General features: G+C 53.7%; 1 protein-coding gene across 2 annotated transcripts in view; it reads left to right on the top strand.

Moving 5' to 3' along the window:
* KCNIP3 (potassium voltage-gated channel interacting protein 3) overlaps nt 1-26938 on the top strand; it is an 89853-nt gene that overhangs the window by 9269 nt on the left and 53646 nt on the right. The window contains exons 1-2 of one of the 2 annotated variants that reach the window (XM_067007201.1): nt 3350-3429; nt 3609-3774. In XM_067007201.1, the coding sequence (XP_066863302.1) occupies nt 3615-3774 (160 nt within the window). In that variant the 5' untranslated portion in view covers nt 3350-3429; nt 3609-3614. Of the gene's footprint in view, nt 1-3349; nt 3430-3608; nt 3775-26938 lie in introns of those variants that run through there. The other variant, XM_067007200.1, reaches the window with a different exon arrangement.

Here is a 26938-nt window from a genome sequence, read left to right as displayed (position 1 = left end):
TCTGCCGCCTGTATGTCTTCTTCCGTGAAACGCCTGTGGCTGTCTTTTGCCCATTTTCTAACTGGATGCTTTGTTCTTTTACTGTTGAGTTTTGGACGTGAGGGTCTCTTGGGTGTCGGGCTCTGTGTTGGGGAAGAGCAGCTCACACAACAGGCCAGGGCCAGCTCTCAGAGCTGACATTCCAGGAGAAAGAGAAAGAAATGCACCGGGGTAAACAAATAAATAGGGTAGGTTCAAAAGCAGTGTGCTGGGAAGCACGGCAGGTGTTGATATGGATGATGAATGGCAACGTAGAGAGAGGGGCCTCCCATCACCTGGTCTGACAGGGAGGAGTCAGCCTTGAATGTACAGGAGGAGCGTGCAGGGGGAGAGGGAGGAGCGTGCAGGGAGAGGGGGAGGAGTGTGCAAGGGGAGGGGGAGGAGCATGCAGGGAGAGGGGGAGGAGTGTGCAGGTGGGAGGAGTGTACAGGGAGAGGGGGAGGAGTGTGCAAGGGGAGGGGGAGGAGTGTACAGGGAGAGGGGGAGGAGTGTGCAAGGGGAGGGGGAGGAGTGTGCAAGGGGAGGGGGAGGAGTGTACGGGGAGAGGGGGAGGAGTGTGCAGGGGAGAGGGAGGAGCGTGCAGGGAGAGGGGGAGGAGTGTGCAAGGGGAGGGGGAGGAGTGTGCAAGGGGAGGGGGAGGAGTGTACAGGGAGAGGGGGAGGAGTGTGCAGTGGGGGGGAGTGTGCAGGGGAGGGGGAGGAGTGTGCAGGGGGAGGTAAAGGAGTGTGCAGGTGGGAGGAGTGTGCAGGGGAGGGGGAGGAGCGTGCAGGGGGAAGGGGAGGAGTGTGCAGGGGGAGGGAAAGGAGTGTGCAGGGGAGGGGGAGGAGTGTGCAGGGAGGGGGGAGGAGCGTGCAGGGGGAGGGAAAGGAGTGTGCAGGGAGAGAGCGAGGGTTGTGGAGGTGCAGGGAGGAGTGTGTGGGGGAGGAGCAGCGGTGCAAAGCTGTGAGGTGCTCAAGCCAAGCACGCGGGCATGCGCAGAACAGATGAGGCGGGCAGTGGAGCTGAGATGGACTCACAGGGTGAGGCGGGATTGACAGGGGGTTGCAGGCCCGCACAAGGCCCTGGGTTTTCCTGACATGCAGCAGAAGCCACTGGGGCCTCAAGGCAGGCTGGCCGGGCATTTAATTTGTGTTGCAGTCTCCTCACCAACCCAGGCCTCCTCGGCTCTGTCACCTCCCTGCACAGAAGCATCAGGGAGTGAGGTGGTGTCACCTCGTGGTGCGCCCTCCTTCGCTGCCCGAGAGCCCCCCTGTTCAGGAGGAGAGAGTCGGGAGCGGCCATTAACGTTCCCTGAAGGCCCTGGCAGACCCTCCCTCAGACAGACGAGTGTCAACTAGTCATGAGGCTGAGCTGGTGGTCACTCCCCCGGCCTCCTCCCTCCCCACCTTCTGATGGGCCAAGTGCACGGGCCTCGGCCCCTTCTGGCATGTGTGTGGCCCTGCTCGTGCCCAGCCACTGTGGGCGCTTCCTCTCCTCGCTGTCAGGACCCCCTCACCCATTTCAAGTGGGAGGCCATCCCAGGCCCTGCCTGTGGGCCTCACAGCGGAGGCCTGGCCCTCAGCCAGCTGGAGGACATGGCCCAGGGCTCCTCCACCCTCGTCCAACCCTCTCCACCAGGAGAGGTACTCCTTAGCCTGGGACAGTAGTAAACCATCACTCTGACATGGTTGGGGGGGCTTGGGAGCCCCTCCCCATCTTCCAAGGCCTGTCAGGGGCCTGGCCCAGGAAAGCTAAGCAGCACAGCCTGCGGCCAAGACGGCCTGAACTTTGGAACCAGGAGGCCATGAGTGCAGTGTGGCCCTGGCATGCCCCCAAGCCTCTCTGAGACTTAGTTTCCTCATCTTTAAAATGGGCACGGTGTTGCCAACCTCCTGGGGTTGTCATGACAACGAGGTGACCTTAAGGCCCAGAATAGACATGCATGAGGGAGGCTCTCAGCCCTGCCCTGTGGGCCCTCCCAGCCGTCCCAGGAGGACAGAACCCCGGGCCACCGGCTGGGTCTCCCCACATCAGCTCAGGCCTGGCTGCAAGACAGAGTGCCCAGGACTAGCCGCAGCCTCTGCCAGGGCGGCCGCTGCCAGCAGCGCCAGCTCCATCCTGAGATGGGGGGTGGGGTCCCTACAGACAGCTCCTGCCTGAGATGCTGAGGGCCACCTCAGTTTCTCCCTCTGATGTTCTCTCCTAAGCCCATATGCAGAGCCTACAGCAAAGAATTCAGGAAATAATGAAGCACCAGCTGTCCGTCTTCCCCCTACCCGCCTCCTGGACCGAAAGAAAGTCTATTCATCGAGGCTGTTTCTCTCCTGATCATTAATAATGGAGAAGGTCTCTCTCTGACAGCGTGGGCAGTGCCTGTGTGCACGTGTGCGTGTGTATGGATGTGCGTGCATGTGTGTGGATACGCGTGCGTGTGTATAGGGTGCCTCCCTCAGCGTCCCTGGCACCCTGGGGCCCCTGGCCACCCGCGCTCACCCCCTCTTTCTGCCCCATTGGGATGGTGAGTGCCCACCCTAACTGCAGCTCTGGGCACCACTAACACCCCCCACCCTCACTGGCAAGCTGAGCCTTGGAGAAGAGGAGGAATGTGGTGGTGCCACCCAGGGTGTGTCTTGGGGAGGCGGCTTGTGGGGGGGTGGGTGGCGGCTACAGGAAGGAGGGAAAACCGGCAGCTGGGACCTGGCTGGGAAGGTCCTGAGAGTCAGGATAAAGGGGTTTTGATGTTGTCCTGTCTAGGCTGCCACTTCACCAAAAGCTGACCAGGAGGCCAACCTGCGTGAAGTGAGGAGGCCACCTTTGCTGTGTGACCCTGTGCAGATCTGCTCCCCTCTCTGGGCTTTAGTCAGTGAGGGGTTTGGACTGTGATCTCTAAGGGGCTGTCTGGCTCTGACAACCAGGCCCGTGCCAGGGTCGGGGGTGTTGATGAGCAAGTCTGGACCCTCACCTCCCTCCTTCCAGGGGCCCCATCACGTAACAGACCAGGGTGCCCAGTGGGGGAAGCCCTGCCCATAGACCCTGCCTTCAATCGGGAGTTCTTCCAGCAAATTCCCACTGCACTGTCCGTGCTGTTGTGGAACTGTCGATGCAAGGACAGACCCAACTCCCTCCGCTTTAGAAGCCAGGGGGGCTTCATGGGGGAGGTGACTTGCTAGCAGGATCTTAAAGCATGAGCAGGGTTCAAGTGTGGAAGGGGTGTGTTCACAGAGCAGCCTGGTGTGGCTGGTGGGGAGTGTGTGTGGGAGCCCAGGGTGCACAGAGCCCCACGGTGGCGTTTAACGTCATTCCCAACCCACTCCTCCAGCTTGGATCACTGGCGCAGCTTTTTCTAGCGGACACTGTCTGCGCCTGCAAGGTGGCCTCGCCACGCAGCGACCAAGGGCTCTTGGAGAGAGGGTGGGGCTGTTAAGAAACCGGGCAGGAGATGGCCAGGGGTGGGGGCAGCAGCGGGGCTGCAGGCTCCTGGCATGCACCCCTGGGTGCAGTGAAGGACAGCCTCAGGCTGGCCAGGGGACGAGCTGCAGGTCCCCTTGGGCAGCAAGGGCTCAGGACCACTCTGCCTGTTCCTGCTGCAGGAGGTGATGAAGGTGTCAGACGGCAGTCTTCTGGGGGACCCCGGGCGCACACCGCTGAGCAGGAAGGAGGGCGTCAAGTGGCAGCGGCCGAGGCTCACCCGCCAGGCCCTGATGCGGTGCTGCCTGGTGAAGTGGATCCTGTCCAGCACAGCCCCGCAGGGCTCAGGTAGGGGTTGGGCTGGCTGGGAAGAAGGTGGGGATCTGTTCTGAGCGCAGAGACCTACCCCGGGACCCCAGCCTGGGCCACACCACCTCTGCCTCTGCGGGGACATGTTTCTAGTCATTCATGCCTGTTCCCATTCATCGGTGTCTGCTCCACGCAGGGTGCTGACCTCAAGGCGGGACCCAGGGAGGTGTGGACGGATCATTAGGACCATGCTGGAATTTTCCCAGCTGGGAGGACGGAGCGGGGCTTCAGAGCCTCGCCGGCTGGGTGACCTTGGGTGACACAGTCTTCCTTTCTAAGTCCTCTGTGTAAAGCGTGGCTGATACTCACCGGCAGGGTGCTAACACGTGCAGGGGCCCGGTGAGGAGAAGGCCCGGGCTTCAGCCCCTCCTCGGTCCTGCCCGGTGCAGCCCAGGGGCTGGGGCTGGCTCTTTACCTCGTGCTGCGTTCTGGGAGTTTGTGGCAGAAATGGCTGGCCGGCACTTGCTGTTGACAATATTTGGTGTCTGTGATGCAGTAAGAGATGCAGAGGGGACCTCATGCAACCCCTATACTCTCACACACATACCACACACTCACACCCGTGCACACCCACCAAGCACACGTGGTGTGCACGCCGCACACACACACCGTGCACGCTCCTGTGACCACACACATAGGCGTGCATGAGACGCTGCCTCTTTGACTTTAGGGAAAAGGTGCAGACTTGGACCCTGACAGCTGTGTCTTGTTCTCTGTCGCAGACACTGTGTCTTCCAGGGAGCCTCAGTCCTCTTGCCTGGAGAATGGGTATATTCGTGGCCCCAGCCTCCCAGGCTTGATGGGGGTGGGGCCAGCAGTGTGTGCAGGCCAGGCCCCTGTCCTTTACCTGCACACCCACTCTAGGGCGCTCCCAGCATGATTCCAGTCCCCTCCCTTCTGCTCCCCTGAGCCCCTGCCACCTGTGCTGCTTTGTCCCCCTTTTCTGACCGTTCCCTTCCCCAGAACAGCCGCCGTGGAGGCCCTGGGGCCTGTGAATACACATGTGGGGTCCATGTGCGCTCTCTCTCTCCAGCTTCTTGGGACGACGCAGAAACATGAGGTTACTGCAATTTCATACAAACAGCTTAACCGGGAAGCTCACATCTTCACAGGGCTGTTTTTCTGCAGCAGAGTAAAAGCAATTGTTTTCCGTTAGCGTAGGAACAGGGAGCAGAGGTGAGCCGGGACGCCCTCGTGTGGCTGGCCTTGTGCGCCCGACAGGCTCGGGTCTGCTCTGACGGACCCAGCCTCGCCTCACTGGAGGCCCAGATTCCTTTCTTTTTAGATTTACGATCTGAAGAATTTTTTTTTTTTACTTATTTATTTTTATACAGCAGGTTCTTATTAGTCATCAATTTTATACACATCAGTGTATACACGTCAATCCCAATCGCCCGATTCAGCACACCACCGCCGATTTTATTGAAGGGTAGTTGATTCACCGTGTTGTGTTACTTTCTGCCGTGCAGCAAAGTGACTCAGTTATACATATATATATTCTTTTTCATAGTCTTTCCATTATGTTTTATCACAGGAGTTCCCTGTGCTCTACAGTAGGACCTTGTTTATCCATCCTATATATACTAGTTTCCATCTGCTCACCCCAAACTCCCAATCCTCCCTCCTCCACCCCACCTCCCCCCTCGGCAACCACAAGTCTGTTCTCTCTGTCTGTGATTCTCTTTCTGTTTTGTAGATAAGTTCATTTGTGTCGTATTTTAGATTCCACATGTAAGTGATATCACATGGTATTTGTCTTTGACTTACCTCACTTAGTACGATAATCTCCAGGTCCCTCCATGTTGCTGCAAATGGCATTGTTTCGTTCTTTTTCATGGCTGAGTAATATTCCATTGTGCATATATATATATATATATATATATATATATATATATATATATATATACGTCGCATCGTTCTCCATTCATTCGAGGCTCAAATTCTTACCGGCCGGCATCTCCAGGGCCTTCTTGGCAGCAGCTCAGGCTCCTCCTTTTCTTCCCGTGGGTCTTGCAGCCCCTCTGTGACCCCGGTGTCTGTCTCTCCCTCCCCGGTCCTCGGCATCCAGCACCCACCCCACCCCCAGGCCTCTCTCCTGCTGAGCCCTGGCTCCAGCTTCCAACTTCCAGCAGAAACATCTGACACACGGTGGTCTTCAGGATGGGGCCGGGGTGTGGGGTGCCCCCCTTGCTGAGGCCTTTGGCACACCTGAGCGTGCGTGGACACGGGGAAGAGCAAGCCCGGGGGGCAGGCTGGGTGTGTCTGGGGTCACAACGAGCGGAAACGGGGCCGGGGGGACCAGGCCCACAGGTCCCACCTTTAGCTCGGTGGGCTCCTAGGTGGCAGCGTCTATTCCCATCAGCTCCTTCTAGAGCCGTGTGGAAGCCTTTGCTGAATGGCTGGTCACGGCCCTGCAGCAGAGGGGGTGGGGAAGGGGTGCAGGGCCCAGGATACCCCCAAGGGCTCTGCCCAGCCCTGCCCATTCCCCTGGTGACACGTTTACCAGACACCCTGCCAGGCCATGTGGAACACGGAAAATGCAATCCTTAGTTGTGTGAGGCTGGCACGGAGGGTCACTCTGTTTTACTAAAAGTAAAGAGCAGACCTACTCTCAAGAAGGTCACACGAGTCAGCGGGTCCCACGGGTCAGGCGCTGAGCGAGGTCTCTGACCTGGAGCGTCTTCCATATGCTGCAGGCAGGGCGCCCACCCTGATGTGTGTCTTCCCTGACTTTTCTCTCGGGAGCTGCGGAGGCAGCAGCCACCCTCCCAGGCAGAGGAGCCGGGACCCCAGTGCACCCCTCTCTCCACTGAGCACCGCTCCCGGGCCTCGGCCCTGCGGTCCCATCACATCCCTTGAGGACACCAAGGGCTCCGTACGCTCGTGAGATGATCAGCCGTGTGCAGATGAGGTGCCTCTGCTCCTTCAGGAGCCTCCCGGGGCTCTGGGTGCAGAGCACAATCGTGCCATTCAGTGTAGCTCTGTCTCCGCGCTCAGCCTGGCCCAGCTGGGTGTCCTGGGCTGGCGCCTGTGGAAGGCGGGCAGCTGGCCGGGACACTGCACCCTTGTTGGCGGTAGGGGTGGTTTCCATTCAGCAGAAGTGGACTGAGCCACAGATTTCTGGGACATCTTGGGGCAGGAGCCAAGGAGCATGGCCCAGTGGAACACGAGGGTGTCCTGAGCCTCGGCAACTCGGCAAGGAGTGGGCTGGGCTCAGGGACCGGGTGGCACGAGGACAGGGGGCCAGGCCAGCTGCTGCTGCTGCGCCCTGGGGGTCACCCCGGGCTGTAAAAGCCCCAACATGGAGTCGGGAGCCAGTCAGCAGCGGTGGCCTTTAAGATGGGTGGCCCAGAGCTTCCCTGGTGGCGCAGTGGTTGAGAGTCTGCCTGCCGATGCAGGGGACACGGGTTCGTGCCCCGGTCCGGGAGGATCCCACATGCCGCGGAGCGGCTGGGCCCGTGAGCCATGGCCGCTGAGCCTGCGCGTCTGGAGCCTGTGCTCCGCAACGGGAGAGGCCACCGCAGTGAGAGGCCCGCGTACCGCAAAAAAAAAAAAAAAGAAAGATGGGTGGGCCCAGCACCGGGCCGTTCAGAGCCTGGTGAGATGGCGTGGCCCCAGAAGAGTATCCCTCCCCAACGCTGGGAGCCCATCCTCAGTGACCCAGAGGTTGGCACTCTGAGCTGCTCTGCTTATCTACCTGGCACCTGAAAGTCCTTCCTATCAGAATGTCAGGCCCCCTCTCCAGTGGCACGGGCTGAGCCACCAACTGGACAGACCCGCTTCTCAAGTCTGGCTGCCACGAGGACAGTGGGACTGGGTGCCTTTAACTGTAAGCCTGGAATGATAATATCACCCACAGCGTAACCTGGAGTCTTTGTGGCAGACACCTGAATCCAGGCTGGCTGGTTTAAGCAGAGAGGCATTTACTCTCGGCTCTTGGGAAGTCTGCAGAAAGTCTACAGGGCCAGAGAAGGAGGCCGGGATGTGACAAGGCCAGGGCCCTGCCTGCCACTATGGGAAACGCCCCACGTCCCAGCCCATTCCCGTAGGGACACCAGAGCTGCAGCCACATGCTCCTGTGTGACACAGTGTGACCATTCCCCACGCAAAGGGACACATTCCTGCCCCTTCCCCCAAAGTGGAGACCCACATTCTCAGCCACCGCATCCATCTCTGGGAGATACTCGTTTCTCCTGGGGTTTTGTCACCACCACCACCACCAGCATGCATGATAAAAGAGTTGTAGTAGATACCAAATGTGAAATAGATAGCCAGTGGGAAGCAGCCGCATAGCACAGGGAGATCAGCTCAGTGCTGGGTGACCACCCAGAGGGGTGGGATAGGGAGGGTGGGAGGGAGACGCAAGAGGGAGGAGATTCAGGGATATATGTGTGCGTATAGCTGACTCACTTTGTTATACAGCAGAAACTAACACATTATTGTAAAGCAATTAACTCCAATAAAGATGTTAAAAAAGAAAAAAGAGTGGTAGTAGAAAGGTACGGGAATGAAAAGGTAAATTAGCTTGTCTATAATACATAAAGATATATAACTATATACTAACAGATTTTTTTTTTTTTTTTTTTTTTTTTTGCGGTACGCGGGCCTCTCACTGTTGTGGCCTCTCCCACCGCGGAGCACAGGCTCCGGACGCGCAGGCCCAGCGGCCATGGCTCACGGGCCCAGCTGCTCTGCGGCATGTGGGATCTTCCTGGACCGGGACACGAACCCGTGTCCCCTGCATCGGCAGGCGGACTCTCAACCACTGCTCCACCAGGGGAGCCCCAGAGTTTTTTTTTTAATTAAAAATATTTTTATTTATTTATTTGGCTGTGTTGGGTCTTAGTTGTGGCACGCGGGTTCTCCGTTGAGGCATGTGGGATCTTTCGTTGTGGCGCTCGGGCTTCTTTCTAGGTGTGACGTGAGCGTTTTCTCTCTCTAGTTGTGGCGTGTGGGCTCCAGGGAGCGTGGGTTCTGTAGTTTACGGCAGGCGAGTTCTCTCATTGAGGCGCTTGTGGCGCGTGGGCTTAGTTGCCCTGAGGCACATGGGATCTTAGCTCCCTGACCAGGGATTGAACCCATGTCCCCTGCATTGGAAGGCAGATTCTTTACCACTGGACCAGCAGGGAAGTCCCTAACAGAATTTTAATGTGTTTGAAGCACCAAGATATACTCAACATCATGTTTCAAAGTGAGATGCCAGATCAGGTGCAAATTTTCAAAACTGAAAACTGTATATGGCTTTTGAAGCTTTAACCCTTATCAAAAGTATAGAAAGTTGAACGGTTAGAGCCTGGAGGGAAGATGATTTGTGAAGAGGATTTCTCTGGAGAGTTCAGCCCCCCAGTGTGAAGGAGAGATGCTTCAGTTACCTTTTGTTACCTAACAAAATACCCCCAAATGTAGTGGCTTAAAACAACCACCACTTTTTTTCTCCCAATTCTGTGGGTCAGGCATCTGGGGGGGCCCCCCTACCTTCCCCCCGATGGTTCTTCTCCACATGGCATCAGTTGTGATTACTCACTTGCCTTTGCTTAGCTGGTGACTGGGCTGGGCCGGGAGGTTCAGGAAGGTTCCACCCGCACGTCTGGTGCCTCCGTGCCTGTCTTTCTCCACATGGCTGCTCGAGCGTCCTCACAGCATCTTGGACTCCGGTACAAGATGGCTGACTTCCAGGAAGGGGTGTTCCAATAAGTAAGGCAGAGAGTTCTCGAGGCCGAGGCTCTAGAACTCACACAGCATCCCTTCTGCTGCATGCTATTGGTCAAAACAATCATAGGCTCAGCCTAGGGGAGGGGAAGTAGACTACCTTTCCGTGGAATTGCAGTATGAAATCTGTGGCCACTTGAATCTACCACAGGGCCCCCAGCTGAGAATCAACCCATGGCGGGGTGATCCAAGCTCTCATTCTTGAGGGATCTGAGCCCTTGCTCATCCTACCTATAACTCCACTGCACCCCCCGCTCACTTTGATCCCTGTATTTGGTGATAGGAATGGGTTGCGCGGTGAGTTCACTAGGTCTGAGACATAGTTCCCATCCTCCACCCCATGTCGGGGTAACACCTTCTCTCCTGGATAATCAGCATCATTCATCCCAGCAAACGCCCTTTCATGTCCGTTGGCCTGAGTGGTGTGGGGAGTCCCAGACGGCCAGGTGACAGTCTCAGCTTACAGTTCAGCAGACGCACTGGTGTCTCCCCTTTGGGGAAGCATTCTTCTTCTTCTTCTTTTTCTTTTTTCTGGCCGCGCAGTGCAGCATGCGGGATCTTAGTTCCCTGACCAGGGATCGAACCCCCGCCACCTGCATTGGGAGTGCAGAGTCTTAACCACTGGACCGCCAGGGCGGTCCCAGCATTCTTCTTTAGGGATCTAAAACCTCTTATCCGGAGCCCAAAGTATTGGAGATGAGAAGCAAAAATGCTCAAGTATGTGGTTGGGGGCTGGTGCTTCCCTTGGCTCTGGACCCATTCTTCTGGCTGGAGGAGGAGCAGCGTGTATGGTGGCACATCCGGGACAGCCCCTGAATCTCACAACGGGCACTGGAACCGATGTACAGTGGGCTCTTTCACGGTTCTGTAAGTCCAGCCGCTTCTGGGCACGGGGAACCGGGGGAGGCCCGTGGGTCTTGTAAGCACCGGCCTTTGGCCACAGTTCTTTGCTGTGCAAGGAGTCTTTGAGTCAGTAACAGTGATGCGTGGGACACAGCAATGGGAGGTGTTGTTGGCAGACGCAAGGTGCGCAGAAAGCGAGGTCTGTATTCAGGACGAATGTCAATTCCAGAAAGAGTAAGTGATGGCCCCTGCCAGGGTGGAGCTGACCCGCCACCTGGCGGCTGGCTCGTCACCCTGCTGGCAGGCTGGGCACCCGACAACAGCTGTAGCCAGATCAGCCCGGTGAGGGGAAGTTCATTTCGTGGACCCATGAGTAATCTTAGTCCCCCGTGGCCCTTTGTTCACGGCCAGGGATACGGGCTGACGGACGTGCACGGACAGGCCATCTTGTCCACCAGACTCTCAGTGCCTCCCCAGGCCTGGCTGCCCTTTGGACAGCGTCCACAAAGGACTGTGACATCCTCACACCTCCTAGGCACCACGCCTCCAGTCTTCTTCCCTCCCTCCACCTCCTTGACCCCTGACCGCACGCTTAGTACCCACCCCTGAGTCAATGTCAGTCTGTACCTCGGGCCACGCCTCCTTCCAGACGGTGTGAGCAAGGAGATGAACTCAACGCTCTGCACACCAGGAAGATTTCCCTTCTCCACTGCCCTTCCCCTCCGAGCGGGCTGCCATGTCAGCTTTTAGTTGGCGCCAGCATTTCTTGCAGCTCTGTCTATAAGTCACCTACACGTGCATTTCCTCCTCAAACGGTCTTAGGGGCTCCCCGTGAGGCCACAGGTGTGGGTTGAGGGGAAGGTGGTGTTGCAGCTGTTACCATGGGGGTCTGAGCCCCATGTATGAGCAGACACCTGCCTGAGCCTTCTAGACCCCAGACCCTGAGCTTATACATAGCACCTGTGTGTGAAGGTGGCGTGCTGTGCATGCCCCTTTAGAGCTGGGGGAGAGGTGGACACTCAGTTCCTGGTGGGCAGCTCAGGTCTCAGGGTCACCTGGTGTCCCACAGTCAGGCCTTCCATCTCCCCGAGGGCCCGGGAGTGAGCCAGAAGTAGTGTCAAAAGAAGAAGAGATTTTTGTCAAAGAAAGCATGGCTTTTCTCAAAAGCAGAGGTTCCTTCCTATCGGGGCCTACCCTGGGCCCTGCAGAGCACCCTAGCTTTCCACAGACACACCGCGCGCCATTGAATGTGCTGGGTCATCAGGCCCAAGGGGAGAGCTGCTTGTACGCAGCCTGGACCTGCTGCACGGCCTTTGCTTGTGCTTGGAAACAGTCTGGAGCAGCACAGCACCTATGGTACACAAGAAGCCCCTTGTGTACGTCCTTTCACTGGCTAGGAGTGCAAGGTACAACAGTTGGTCTTTCACTTTGGAAGGAATGTTTTTAGTTGCCTGCCAACAGAAACCCCAAACAACAGTAGCTTATTTTAGACAGAGGTATGTATCTCCTATCTGAGAAATCTGGGCTAGGCAGTGGCTGGCACTGGTTTAGCAGCTTGGGGATATCAGAGTCAAGGTCTTTGGGGTTTTTTGCTTCTTCCCTCACAGTTGCAAAGTTGTTGCTCTGGCTCCAGCCATCATGGCTTTGTTCCCGACCAGAGAAAGGAGAAATCAGGGGAAAGGAGGAAGTGGTAATGCCTAAATCAGGAAAGCAACACTCTCACAGAAATCTCTGGAAGATTTATGCTTACATTTTACTGGCTAGAACTGAGCCACCCTGACTGCAAGGAAGACGGGGGATGGCGTTTTTTTTTTCAAGCTGGGCACATTTCCACCCCCAACGAAATCTGAATTCTGTAGGTGAAAGAGCAGAGGAGAATGCTGCAGTGCTGTTCTCCGCCACACGTACCTCGTGGGGTTGTTTCGATGCCCAGGAGGGCCTTGGCGAGCTGCCGGCGCACACCGGGTGCTCCGAGAATGTGCGCTGTGGGTCTTCAGCAATGCCCGCTCCAGTCACATCCTTGGTTTTTCCTTAAACCCCTCAACACAGGGATCCCTTCCCATCTCCCCTTTCTCCACCCCACAGAGGCACCTGCAGGGCTGGGGGCTGGGGTCAGTGTGCAGAGGGCAGAGGTGAAGAGCTGGCCAAAGGCCAAGGCCCCACTCATCCCCCAGCTCTACCCAGGGTCCCTGGCCCCTGAGCCTCCTGGGCAGGGGGTGGACGGGAGCAGGGCCATTCCCTTTCTGGCTGCACAGAAGCCCCAGGACCTGGATGAGGCCCCTTTGCAATGAGATCACACCCTCAGCCGAAAATCACACCAGTGGCACCTCCCGCATTGCTGCTGAGAGCTCAGGAGCTTGCATGTGCACCCCCGCCCTCGTGCCCTCCCAGCCCAGGAAGCTGCAGGAGCCCTTCTGCCTCCAGGCAGAGTGAGCACCAGGTCCGAGGAGCCAGGGGAGAGGCCGGTCCTGGGGCAGGAGCAGGGCTGACCCCGGCAGGGCACCGGCTGGCCCCCGGGGGTTCTGGGCAGGGCTCAGGGGCAGGCGCCCTGGGAAAGGCCGAGAGATGGCAGAGGGCAGGGACAGAGATCAGAGGAGAGAAGGACAGGCCAGAGAGGCCGAGACACGGAGGCACAGGCTGAGACCCACAGCACTGGTACTGAGACTGAGAGACAGACCAGAGGCGGGAGAGAGAGAGAGTTCTAGAGGAAAGACTGAGTGCCAGGCTGGGGAGACGCAGGAAGAGGAGGCACAGGGCAGGCTGGGGGTGGGGGGTGCGGTACTGTGGCTGGTTGGGCAGGGCGAGGGCAGGAGAAGGGCCCCTGGGCCAGGCCTGGCGATGGCGGAGCGCGGTGAGGCCCCTGGCCCGGCCCAGGGGGCTGCCCTGGGGCTGCAGGTGTGCCAGCACGGCTGCAAGAAACACCGGGGTAACATCGTCAGCTTCTCCTTCTGCTTCATCTCTGGGAACCTGGCTCGAGATGAGGATTGCTCTGGCAGGACTGGGGACAAGGGGGCAGGAAGGGACAGGCTTGGGGTTTAAAACTGTGCCCGCTTTGAATGGGGCAGGGGTGACGGGGGACAGCGGTCCTGAGAGCAGGACTGGGAGGGACGCCCAGCCTTAGAATCCTGCCCTGTGACCGGTGGATGGTGAGTGCCCAGCCGGGGCTCCCCCACTCGTGGGTCTGGGGAGGGAAAGCAGGTGGGAAGGGGGCTTCCTTCTCCAGGGCGCACCGACTCAGGCACGGCGAGCATAAGCTGGGAGGGGGGCTGGCGGCTCGGGGGCCGGGGGTCCTCTCCCCTCTTCCTTCCCTCACTGGGGACCCCTCTCCTCCCTCAGCAAAGACAGATACGACATCTGTAGCAAGGTTTAAATAAAACGAGCAAGCGTGTAGAAAGGCCTGTGTCTAGAAAGTGCTCAATCAGTGATAGCCATCTTTCAAAATCTATAAAACCCACCAACCTGGAATTTCTAGCAGGGACGCAGCGGGGGGCTCCGCTGGAGCCTGTGCTCTCAGACTGAGGCCTGCGGAGGAGCCCTGAGTGGGAGTGACTCCAACCAGGCCGGGTTCCACTGCTCCTCTGCCCCCCCTGCCTGTCCCGCCTCGAGCCACGTGCTCCAGGGCTCAGCAGGGCCTCGTCCCAGACTGGGCCGTGCGGACCATGCAGACCAGGCACAGGGAGAGGGGCTCCTGCATCTGGGGCCCTGCAGTTTCCTCGGCAGGACGCCCCAGGAAGGGGTGGTGTCGGGAGCTTCAGACCCTGCAAGGAGAGACCCTCAGCAGCTTGGGTCTTGTGTGTCCTTTTGTTCTATCCTCTTATTGGAGGGATGCGAAGGAAGCTGAAGAGATCACGATTCCCTAAAGAGAAATCGAATGAAATCCCTAAAACATAAAGATGAGGCAGTGTAGACATGTGACATGTTGGCTTTTTAGCCAAAGCTGAAAGCTGCTTATATGCTGCTCAGAGAAGCTCAGGGACACTGAGGGACAAAAAGGCCAAGGCCGAGCGGGGCTGGGCTGGAAAAGCTGACCTTTGTCCCCTCCCCAGGGGCGGGTCCCCCATCTTGTCCCCTGCCCTGTCCCGAGTGCCTGGCACAGAGCTTGGTGTTTGCCTGGCACAGGCCCCAAATACTTGTCAAATTAATGAATGCTGTTTTAAGAAGGATCAAAATTAAAAATTGAGCATATAATCAATCATCTCAAAATCGGTTGAATAATAATGGTTTAAAACCCTCCAAAGCAATAATAAATCTCTAGGAACCAGAAGACAGGATTCTGATACAGTGAAGGTTTGCAGAGGGAGCTCAGATGGGAATGTGAGTCTAAGGCAGGGGGCCAACCTCAGGGACCTCCGGGGGGCCCTTGGACCACTGCTGCTGCTGGGAATGGGAGCCCAGGGTCACCCGGGCTTTTCAAAAGAAGGGAGACCCCGTCTCTGCTTGTGATGCCTCTAAGCCCTGCCTCCCAGCTGCTGAGAATTCCTCTCTCCAGGCTGTCATTTTGGGGGAGGATGGAACTTTGAAGATGGTGGTCCTTGAAGAGAGATGCCTGGGGGCTCGGCCCAGAGGAAGAGGGAGGGGCCTGGAGTCTCGGAGCCTCTGGCCACGACCACCACGTGCTCCTGCTGCCTGGTGATCTGGAGCATCTCTCCTGCCCACGCTGAGCCCCCTCCTCATCTGTCCAACCCGGCAGGGGTGTAGGGAACGGCGTCTGCTCCGCAGGGCGTCTGGAAGGGTCAGTGAGCGCCCTGGCTTAGCGGAGTTTCAGTCCACGGGCGTCTCTCCTGCTGGTAGCTTTATGCACCTCTCCTAAACCTTTTTACCCGTCTGATACCCCTGCAGGCTCATGGGTGCTTGCTCTTGCTCCCTCTGTCTCAGTCTTTCTGGAAAGGGAAGGAGGATACTGCAGGTCTGTGTCACCTAAGGGTGCGGTCTGCCTCCCGGGCCTCAGGTCCCTCATCTGACAACAGTCACAAAGGCCTGGGCTTGCTGGTCTCCCTCTGAGCCCCTTCCAGCTCTGGGGAAGGCTGGTTCCGGGGTTCACAGGATGGCCAGGGTGGGGAGCTGCCTGGGAGCAGGAAGCGGGGAGGTGCGACGTGGGCGGCTGCCAAAGCACAAATACTTGTAGGAAACACGCTGGAGGAAGCGCGGCTCTTTGTCACCTCTGAGCCTTTCAGTTTGCTCTGTGGAATTGCACTTCCCAGCCCTTCGGATGAAATTTTGTGCACATCCTGTGGTCATCTTGCAGGTGTTAGCGGGTACTCAGGGAAGCCTTAGAGCTCCAGACCTTCATTCACGCCGGAATCCCCTCCCCCTGACTCGTTTCACGCTTAAGGCTGGAGCAAGAGGGCAGGGCGTGGGCATCTCTGAGCATCTCTGCTCTTGCCGGGGCCAGGCCAATGCCACCGGCCAGTTGTTGTTTATCACGCCCAACTGTTGAGACTTCCCCTCTGCAGGCAGTCTTTCTTGGAGGAGGATGGGCCCCCAGCTCTCTCCCACAGGGTCCAAGGGAGCCCTGCAGAAACACACCCTCTTGCCTCCATGACTGTTGCTATGTGGGTATCCACGTCCCTCCCATCACCCTGGCTACTTCTGGCCAGTGTAGCCATGACCATCACCCTGCCCTCTTCCAGGTGTGGGTCAGACCGACCTGGCCCTGCATCCCCCAGGCTCCAGGGACACGTGCCCAGATCCCCACCGGCTTCTCAGAAGCCCCTCGCTTGGACAGAGGACCAAAGCCCCCCTGTGGGAGGAGGAGGGGTGACACTCCAGCACGCCAACCGGCCTTTCCAGAGACATTCCCTTCCTTTGCCTCGCCAACCTTTCTCTTCTCTGGGTGAGGAGGGGTGAGTCACAGAGTCAGTTTCTCAGTCCCCTAGCGTGGCCTGCAGAGCTGGTCTTGGCCTTTGGACCTCTGCCCAAACTCAATAGGAAAAAAGCACGTTCACGACCTGGACATGAGACATGGAGTCCACACCAAGACGGGGAGAGCCCTGCCTTCTGGGCCTCTCACTGCACCCTGCAGCAGGTGCCCAGGCCCGGGGCTCCCAGGGACAAGGCAGGTATGGGGCAGAGCCTGGGAGGGGCCAGGAGAGAGGGCTTGGGCTCCAGACTGAGATAGCAGAGACCCAAGGTTACAGACAAAGTTGGGAAGAGCTGGCTTGAATTGTCAAAGCATCATCCTCGACGTGTTAAAAATATCATTCTCCTACAAATAGACAGCGTGTGTCAGGTTCTATTGAAGTCCTTAATGAGGCAACCAGCAGAGAGACAAAGCCGATGCAAAAGAGAAAGAAACACAGGGAGTTTTAGAGAGGATGGAAATGAAAGGAACACGGAGGTATTACTGCTCAGCTATGAAACTAAGAAAGATCCAGGGCAGTGAAGCCACCACCCTCTGCCACAGAGAAGAGGAAATCATCACGTCTTATCAGCTTGACAAGCTTGTACAACGTCTGGGCCCTAATCAGTTGCACTGCTCAGTTCTGCTCCCCTGGTCGGTCAGATGCCCCGGGCAGGCACTGGACAATGGCCCCAGCAGGGCCCGGAAGATCATGCAATGCTCTTGGGCTTATCTCCACATTTTAAAAACAATTTTTAAACAGCAAAGAATCTTAACTCTGCCACTCATAGCTGTTAAAGGGTAAAAGGTAAAAAAACACACTAAACATTTCAAGGGAGTTCCCTGGTGGCCTCGTGGTTAGGATCCTGGGCTTTCACTGCCGTGGCCCGGGTTCAGTCCCTGGTCGGGGAACTGAGATCCCACAAGTCCTGCCGTGTGGCCAAAAAAAATTCAAGAGTTTATTTGAATTGGGTAGCACCAAACCAGAGGTGGTTAGGAGTGTTCCACTGACAGGAGCCAACGGGGAGGTTTTTACAGAGAAGATGCAGAAGCAAAGCAAAGCAAGGAAACTGACTGGTCATAGCTTAAGCAGTTGTCTTATTTGGGCGAGCCTGTCTCTGATTAGTTGTTCATAAGCTGCATTTTCTCGGATTTAAGTGTGTTGACTCTGGCTTAGGTTTTGGTTTGTTTACACAAGCTGCCAAGGCCTTAGAGGCACCTCAGTCCAACAGCCTCTTGTTTAAGTACTTTAACATTTCCTCCCTTTTGGTAATCGTCTCATGCATGAGAGACTGACCAACCATTTGGCCTTACTGCCACCTTCCATCACCCTCAGGGGACTTGTCTCATCGTGAAATTCATAGGTTATGATGTCGGGCCATGGGAGAATTGTTTTTGCTTTTCATCTCATTGTCCATCTTGTTCCTGTTTCTCCATCTTGTTCCTGTTTCTGACTTACTTCACTTAGTATGATAATCTCTAGGGCCATCTATCTTGCCACAAAAGGCATTATTTCATTCTTTTTTATGGCTGAGTGGTATTCTATCTTTTAGAGAGAGAGAGACCATCTGATGTACTGCTGATGGCTTCAAACTTGTATTTAAGACCCCAAAGAGAACATAGGCCCCCAGGGATACTACGGCGGTGGCTGTCAGGAGGATAAAACCAAGAGACTCAGTGTGCTCCTTAGCCAGGGTCCCCATGAGCCAAACCAGTTGGTATCAAGTAAATCAAAGAATGCACCTGAAGAGGCATCAGCCTTTTTTAACCAAGTGGCTTGTTTGCTAATTTCTTGTAGTTGAGTTTCTACTATAACCAGAGTTGTTGAACCAGGTACAGCAGGAGGTCATTGCTATGGCACAGACTGCTTGTTCAGCCAGCAAATAATCTAAAACAGTTCTGTTATCTGAAACCATTTTATCAGCTCAAAATAACCCATAAGCCAAAGAGGCATAGTTTGGGGTGGCATAGTTTGTTACCCTGTGTTCCTTGCCTTTGAAATTTCCCCAAGAAGTCTCACAGTCTAGAGTTCGAGTTGGTACATGTCTCCATCTCACTGAACCAGTCTCTTAGTCCTGAGAGCAGGTCAGTTCAGTTAAACAGTTGAGTCTCATTTCAGGAAGAGGCGTTGCTGGTGGGTTTCCAAAATTAAGCCTATATGGTACAAGCAATCGTATTTAATAAGACGTGTTTCTATGGAAACAAAAGAAAAACAAAGGAGAATGGTTGGACCAGGTTATAGATCGGTCTCTGTGTCCAGAGGACAGCCAGTCGAGAAGATTTCTGGATGTTGGGTTCCTAGATGTTGGGCTCGAAGCATCTTTTGTAGTTTGAATGTCTCTGGTGATATCGTTGGGTGTTCTAGTGAACTTTCTCAGGGGACCACACAGCAACAGGCACAAAGTTTATCCATCCGTGAGCTGGTGTGATGATTTCTCTGAAGTTCGTATCTAGTCGTTCAGCTGTAGTTTGCAGGGCTTGGGGAAAAGGACAGTTTTTGTTCTCAGAGATTCTAAGTCAGAAGGGTGGAAGAAAATTGGAAACATTAGTTTGGAGGGTTGTAGCCAGATATTGGAGGAAACTAGAAGAATTTAGGATCCAGTGCAGTTTACAGGTAGGTAACAAAACCTCAAGACAATGAATCTGACCTCCACAAGGGGGTGTTAAAGTTTTCTACAGAAACGTAATTTTTCTCTAATCACAGCAAGATGAATTTCTTTTCAAAATAAGTCTAGTCTCATTAAACTTGTCCTGATTATTTGCATAAGAGCAGCAAGAAGAGTGATTTTATGCTTATTCTTCAATATGATATTCCATTTAAAGCTTGGTGATACCTCGGGGCTTTATTGGCTCAACCCTATTTTATTAAATTTTTAAAAGCCTCTTTAGTCTAAGAAGCCAAGCCAAGGACTTGTCCAATTTTGTCCTGTTACGAGGAAGACAGATTCTTATTGAACTTATGCAAATACCTACATTGTCATAAAAAAAATAAGAATATTCAATCAGAGTTTCTGAATTCTGCCGAGATCAGGTAGAGAGAAAAAGATAAATAGATACCATTTTTATTTACAAAAGTATACTTTACCAAATTGCTGTGATATAGATTACTTAAATGAAAGGAGAAAGGGGGTTCTTTAAATCTGAAAACAAACCATTGAAAAATCAGCAGTGTTTCAAAGTCATAAAGTTTATAATTATCCCCATCAGTTCATTCATTCTCATGTAATTAATTCCTTTCCTTTTCTTTTCCATTATGGTTTACTACAGCATATTGAATACAGTTCCCTGTGCTATGCAGTAGGACCTTATTTTTTATCCATCCTGTATATAATAGTTTGCATCTACTAATCCCAGACTCCCACTCCATCCCTCCTCTACCCCACCTCTCTCTTGGCAACACAAGTCTGTTCTCTATGTCTGTGAGTCTGTTTCTGTTTCACAGATAAATTTATTTGTGTCATATTTTAGATTCCACCTGTAAGTAATATTGTATGATATTTGTCTTTCTCTTTCTGACTTACTTCACTTAGTATGATAATCTCTAGGGCCATCTGTGTTGCTGCAAATGGCATTATTTCATTCTTTTTTATGGCTCAGTAGTATTCTATTATATAAATATATATATATGTATATACACACCAATCTTCTTTATCCATTCATCTGTCAATGGTCATTTAGGTTGTTTCCATGTCTTGGCTATTGTAAATAGTGCTGCTGTGAACACATCAGGGTACATGTATCTTTTTGAATTAGAGTTTTCTTCAGATACACGCCCAGGAGTGGGATTGCTGGATCATATGGCAACTCGAGGAACCTCCATACTGTTTTCCATAGTGGCTACACCACTTTACGTTTCCACCAACACCATGTAAGTCATTCTTGATTAGTACTTGACCTTGGGTCAGAAGTTTTGTGAATTCCTCAGTTTCTCCATCAGAGGTGTGAAAATTCTGATTCAGTTCAGTGGTATGATCTTAAAGTTATCAGAAATCTGTACTTGTAAGAATTCTTTCCATGAATCTCTTTGAAGAGGAGGCACTTTTGCAATTGCATCAGAGTAAAAAACCATAACTGTCTGTAAATGTCAAAAGACTTAAAAGTGGCCATGGCTAAATATCTGATGAGAGTTCATTATGATGCAGTTAACAAGGAATTTTTATTATTTCTGTGACATACAACATTTTAAGATAATAACTAGAATTATGATTACATTACACCAGGACATATCAGATCTCTAGGAATTGTATACAATTTCTCATTCTAAAACAACCAGTTATTCTGCTTGAAAACAAAATAACTCGATTTTCCCTTAAAATTGCATTTCCACATTCCATACCTTTTCTTACCAAAACACATCCTACTTTTATTGTATACAGAGTCATTTTTCTTATTACTTCTTGTAGTTTTGGTTACATATATTGATTAGAATTCTTAACCCTTAGAAACCTTAATTTCTAGAAACCAAGAAATAAGCAATTGTGGACTATCTTTTACACCAGCATTCTTGTATGTTGGCAAATTTATCAATACATTTCATAATTTCTAGAAGCATATTCTTTCTCATAGTGAGATAAAATACTGAAACATTAATTACTGAACATAGGTTTATCTACTTGTGGCTTCTTATTACAGAGGGACTACAGATATTTGGGTTATTAATAAACATGTTTTGTGTTTCAGTATTTTATCTTATTTGAAAATTGTTTGGGAAGGCAGTCTCATATATGCAGTCTTTTTTTTTTTTTTTTTTTTTTTTTTTTTTGTGGTACGCGGGCCTCACTGTTGTGGCCTCTCCCGTTGCGGAGCACAGGCTCCGGACGCACAGGCTCCGCGGCCATGGCTCACGGGCCCAGCCGCTCCGCGGCATGTGGGATCTTCCCGGACCGGGGCACGAACCCGTGTCCCCTGCATCGGCAGGCGGACTCTCAACCACTGCGCCACCAGGGAAGCCCCGATTTGCTTCTTTATATCAGGGAGATTTCCAACTAAGATGGAAATTAAAAGGTTTCTATGTTCTAGATTTAGAGCTGTGTATCTTTGGAACGTTTTAACACATGGTTCCACAGAGGCTTCAGAATACTGTCTTTCCCTCTGGATACATAGTTATATATATATATATATATATATATATATATATATATATATTTTTTTTTTTTTTTTTTTTTTTTTTGGCTGCATTGGGTCTTCTTTGCTGTGCGTAGGCTTTCTCTAGTTGCAGTGAGCGGGGGCTACTCTTCGTTGCGGTGCACTGGCTTCTCATTGCGGTGGCTTTTCTTGTTGCAGAGCACAGGCTCTAGGGGTGCGGGCTCAGTAGTTGTGGTGCACGGGTTTAGTTGCTCTGCGGCATGTGGGATCTTCCCGGACCAGGGCTCGAACCCATGTCCCCTGCATTGGCAGGCGGATTCTTAACCATTGCGCCACCAGGGAAGTCCCATAGTTCTATTTTAGCTTAGGAAAGAAGGCTTCAAAAAAGTTCCTATCAGGCTCTGAATATCAGTCTCCAATTCAGCCAACTTCTGACCGTAGAGTTCCTCTTAAAGAAAAAAATCCTTTCCAATATCTTATCATCAGGTTTTAGCTGGGACAACCAGTAAATATTCCTGGCAGTATTGAACTCTTTAAAAGAGACAATTTTGATTCATTTAGTCTCACAAGCTTCTGTGTACCAATCAAAAATGCATCCCATCTTTGGGGGGAAGTTTGGGGCTCCTTTAATCTCTAGGGCATCTCATAAATGCATAAACTTATCTAGTTAAAAGTTCCCCACTGCAGCCACTGTGATTCAAGATTATCTTTAGTTAGGTTAACCCACTTGTTCAGACAGACACAGGTTCTGGGCCTGTAATTTTTATTCATATAGTTAGCCCAGATAGGGGAGTCCCAGACTCTTTGGACTCGGAGGGACCCATTTTCTCCTTCCTCTCCTTTCCTTAAAACAAAATTTTGCTTTTCTGAGGCCTTAGTCCAGTTTAAATTTGACCCATTCCAGTTTAAGTCAGAGAAACATTTATAATGTTTAAGGTGGACCCAGCCTGGGAAGAGAAATGCTCAAAGTGAGAGAGCTCATAATGAAAAAACTGTGGAGCTCAGTTATCCAAGAGGGACTTACCCATGACCTTTAGGTGCACTGAGAAAGCAGTGAGTGCAAAGGGCTCAGCAGGTGGCTATGCCCGGTTGCATGTTGCTCCAGGGAACCGCTGGAGGAAGGTCACCTTCATATCCCACTTTTGACACCAGAGCTGTTGAAAGGTAAACATAAGCACACTAAAATTTTCAATAGCTTATTTGAGCATACATTGATTTGAATCAGGCAGTGCCAAACCAAAGATGGTTGGGAGCACTCCACCAACAGGAGCTAGGGGAGGGGTTTTATAAAGAAGATGCAGAAGCAAGACAAGGAAATTATTTGTCTGGCTGTAGCATAAGTGGTTGTCTTATTTGGGAAAGCCTAATTAGCTATTTGTGATTGGTTGTTCTTAAATTTTATTTTCTCGAGCTTGAGTACTCTGACTCTGGCTAAGGTTCTGGCTTGCTTCCGTAGGCTACCAAGGCATTAGAGGCACCTCAGTCCAATGGCCTCCTTGTTTAAATATTTAACATTAGCTCTGCATGAAACAAATTGCTTCTAACCTCTCTGAGCCTGTTTCCTCCCTCATCTGTAAAATGGTTACAAGAATAATGAGGTCATTAAGAAGACTGTTGTCAGGACTTCCCTGGCAGTCCAGTGGTTAAGACTTTGCCTTCCAATGCAGGGGGTGCGGGTTTGATCCCTGGTCAGGGAGCTAAGATCCCACATGCCTCACAGCCAAAAAACCAAAACATAAAACAGAAGCAATATTGTAACAAATTCAATAAAGACTTTAAAAAATGTCCACATCAAAAAAAGAAATCTTAAAAAAAAAAGAAGATTGCTGTCATAGGCACACGAAAACCTCTACACCTGTGGCATGACTGTTTTCCTTCTCCGCTGTGATACCATGGTGGTCTCCTGTACTGGCTTACCTCATGTTGGTATGTGGCTTTGGGCAAGTTATTTGGTCTCTCTGAGCCTCAATTTCCTCATCCATCGAATAGACACAATAGAGGGTGGTTTTGGGGATTCTACCAGAGTCTGTAAAGGGCTAGGGTAATGCTATCCCTTGTGGTCTTAGAGGCATCGCTGGTGATAATGGGGACTTACTGTGTGACTCTGAGCTGGAGTTTCCCTCCTTTCTGGGCCTCAGTTTCCCCATCTGTGAAATTAGAGCTGGAGAAGGCAATTTTCAAGGCCAAGAACCAGCTCGAAAATCTGTGATTTCTCCCCATCCCCTTTACCCAGGCACAGGGGCCTGGGAGCTTGGGATGTATTTTGGCCTGACCAAAAAGCTCGTTCGGGCTTTTCTGTAACATCTTATGGAAAAACCTGAATGAACCGTTTGGCCAACCAAGATATTTGTGACTCCTGCCTTTACAGCCACTGCCCATTCCTTCCTCTTCCTGGCTTCTCCTTAGATGCTCCTTCCGGGTCCTGTTTCAGCACTCAGAAAGCCTCCCAAACCTCTCCCCAGGGCCTCGCTAACAAGGTTAAGTTCATTAAAAGTCAACCTTGAGCGCCTTGACTCTCTTCCTCAGCGTCAGCAGGGAGGTTGGTGTTCTCCAGACGGAAAGCACGGGCTGCTGTGGCCTCCACCTCTGCACCGGCCTCTGCCCGCCTGGCCTCCCCCACTGCCTGCCTCCAAATGTCCATATCAAAATAGGCAGGAGGGGGTGGATGGGGAGGCAGAGGAAGGGGTCACTGGGCACTGACTGGAAGGGTGGTCGGGGGACCCTAGAAAGGTGTCCGGGAGCCACCCGCCCAGACACAGGGGCCCGACGGTCCTGTGTCCGCATGGTGTGTGTACCGAGGGGGTGGCCCTGCAGCTGTGGGAGGCAATTCCCTGCCCTCTGGGGTGGAGGGAGATTGGGGGTTCTTTGGGGTGGTGGGGAGGGAAAACAATAGCTTCCAGATGCTCCAGGATGGGAGGAAACGTTTGTGCTGCACTTGGGGCGGCTCAGGGAAAAGGCAGAGCCCTGGTGACCAGGTGGTTGGAGCTCCCGGGCAGACGCTTCCTGGCCTGGCCACCACTAGCCACCACTGCCTGCCTCACTCCTTTCCTGCCAGTCTCTCTTGCTAGGCATTCCCCCGTGTGCCCAGCAGAGGGCAGAGACCTGCATGTCCACCATGCAGGACTATTTGAATCTTAAATCACCAGCTCTGCATTTTCTGCCACCCACCTGCTCCGTCCACCCCGCATCTTCACACCTTTGGGGCTTAGGGACAGAGGTATCTGGGCTTTCCGGGCTGTCACCTCTCTTCCAGGACACATCCTGTCTCCTGATGGCCTGGGCTAAGCCCAGGGCTGGCTGGGGATCCTCTCCCCAACAGGCGTCCCCTCCCTGCTGCTGCCCATGAAGTCCCTGAGCCGGGGTGTGTCTGGGTGGCAGTGCTGCCTTCTCAGGTCACCTCCAGAGGCCTCAGGAGGGCAGGGTGAATCATAGGGTGTCACAAAGCAGATCGTCTTTAGCTGTGCTCCTCCTGTGGATAAGGGACCAGGCTCGGACAGGAGCCATGGGTTTGTGCCAGATGTGGGGTGGGGGGAGCCTAGAAGGATCTGATAGGAATGCTTCCCACGATGGACAGACCAGGCTCCTTCCTGACAAGGTGAAAGTCAGAAAGGTGGGCAGTGAACTGTCAGTAAACTAAACAATTTCCCTTCTGATGTTTCACATCTTCATTCTCTTTTGAAAAACTGCTGAAGGTAGAGAGTAGTTAGGGTTTTAAAAAATACGTTTGGTTTTCATGCCCTTGCATTGCAAAATAAAAGACAGCACTGTTATGACCGCTTCCCAATTTGGAGGGAAATATGAGGGGTCTGTATCCCTGCCTGGCTGAGGCTGGGCTGGGAGGTCGAAAGGGGGCTCCAGTGATAGGGGTGACGGGCGGCGGCCAGGGACGAGGTGGGGAGGGCAGGTGTGCTGGCTGGGCCTCCCCGCAGAGCAGGCTGCATCCATGTTGGTGGATCCACAGGCCTGGGCCCCCCACTCTGGTGACCAAGAGCTGTCCCTCCCAGAGAAGGACAAGCTTAGGATCGGTCCTGAGCAGTGACCAGAATCCTGGGACTGGGGACGGGAGTGACAGACATCACACAGGCCTTGAAACAGAACACAACCAAGAGTAGGTGAATGAATGAGGGAGTGAGGCAGGGGAAGGAAGAAAAGAGAAACCAAGGAAGCAGCCGTCCAGAGTATTGACCCAGCGCAGCCCAGCAGGAGGGGAGGGAAAAGCTAACGGAAGCCTCTCGTACCATCTCCAAGTTTGCAAAAGAAAAGAGAAAGAGGGGCTTCCCTGGTGGCGCGGTGGTTGCGAGTCCGCCTGCCGATGCGGGGGACGCGGGTTCGTGCCCCGGTCCGGGAGGATCCCACATGCCGCGGAGCGGCTGGGCCCGTGAGCCATGGCCGCTGAGCCTGCGCGTCCGGAGCCTGTGCTCCGCAACGGGAGAGGCCACAACAGTGAGAGGCCCGCGTACCGCAAAAAAAAAAAAAAAAAAAAAAAAAAAAGAGAAAGAGAGCAGTGAGAGGGTTAGTAGAAACTCATGAGCCATGGGCAGCCCTGGGGTCTGGCTGAGAGCGGGGCGATTGCAAGCGGAGCCCCCCAGGTGGAGAGGAGGCTCACAGGGCAAGGCCACCACGTCCCCTCCCCACCCCCAAACAGAGGGACTGTCCCCAGAGTCGAGGGAGAAGCCAGGGCGGGGGCAGGTCAGGGGTGGGTGGAGAAACTGGGAGCATTGGGCTGGAGTGTGAGGGTTTGGGGAGAGCAGGTTCCCCCCCCCGCCCCCGCCCTCAGCTCTGCTCCATCAGCCAGTAACCCCTGCAGATCAGTTCACCTCTGTGAGCCTCTGGCCGCACTCGTAAGGGTGGGGAAAGCACCCGCAGTTAGCTGCTCATTCCTCTCCGCCTCTTCTCAGTTCCGCCTCTCCTGCCAGAGGTCTCTCCCTGGAGGTGGCCCCTGCAGGCATGCTCCACCCAGTAAGCAGCCAGAGGCAGCTTTGCAAACTGAAATAAGTCAGTCTCTTGCCCAAACCCCCTGGTGGTTTCCCTTGAACCTTGAATAAGTTCTGGCTCCGCCGCCCTGCTCTTCCCTGGGAGGATGTGTGCCCGGGCCACCCTCTTGGTCTTTCTCCCCCTTCGAATGTCAGCTCCTCCAAGGACTTGCCCCGTCACATCACCACCATGCCCGGCACATACCAGGTGCCTGATCCAATGGCATTTGCAAAGACCACTCTGTCTTTTGGGGCTTCAAGCCAGACTCTGTTCACTAGATCTAGAGCTAGATGCAGATCTAGGAGGCTGCTCATCCAGTTCAGTTTGGGGGACCCTGGGTCAACTAGCCAAGGCCAGACGTCCTGCCAGTCAGACTACACTGCTGCCTGTGCGTTACGCTAACCACGTCCACTTCCTCTCTGGCCATTAATTGCCACCGCTTGGCTCTGCCACCCGGGATCCTAATAGCCCCATTGCATTCAGGGAGGCCAGTTCAATGACTCTGGGGTGACAGGCAGGCCCCCTGCTGGCTCTTTCAGGAAACATGCCTGCACCGCACACACGCACGCACATAAACGCTCACACCTCCTGGTACACCGGGAAGCAGGGGGCATTGTTTCATTTACAGCCACAGTCCGTGCGGCTTTGAGCACCTGCTGTGGCCTGAGCAAGGGGCCGTCCCAGGTGAAGAGG

The sequence above is a fragment of the Kogia breviceps genome, chromosome 11, assembly GCF_026419965.1.
Source record: "Kogia breviceps isolate mKogBre1 chromosome 11, mKogBre1 haplotype 1, whole genome shotgun sequence".
In the NCBI taxonomy this organism is placed as follows: Eukaryota; Metazoa; Chordata; class Mammalia; order Artiodactyla; family Physeteridae; genus Kogia; species Kogia breviceps.
Note: the sequence above shows the minus strand (reverse complement) of the source record. Positions and strands in the feature narration are given on the sequence as shown.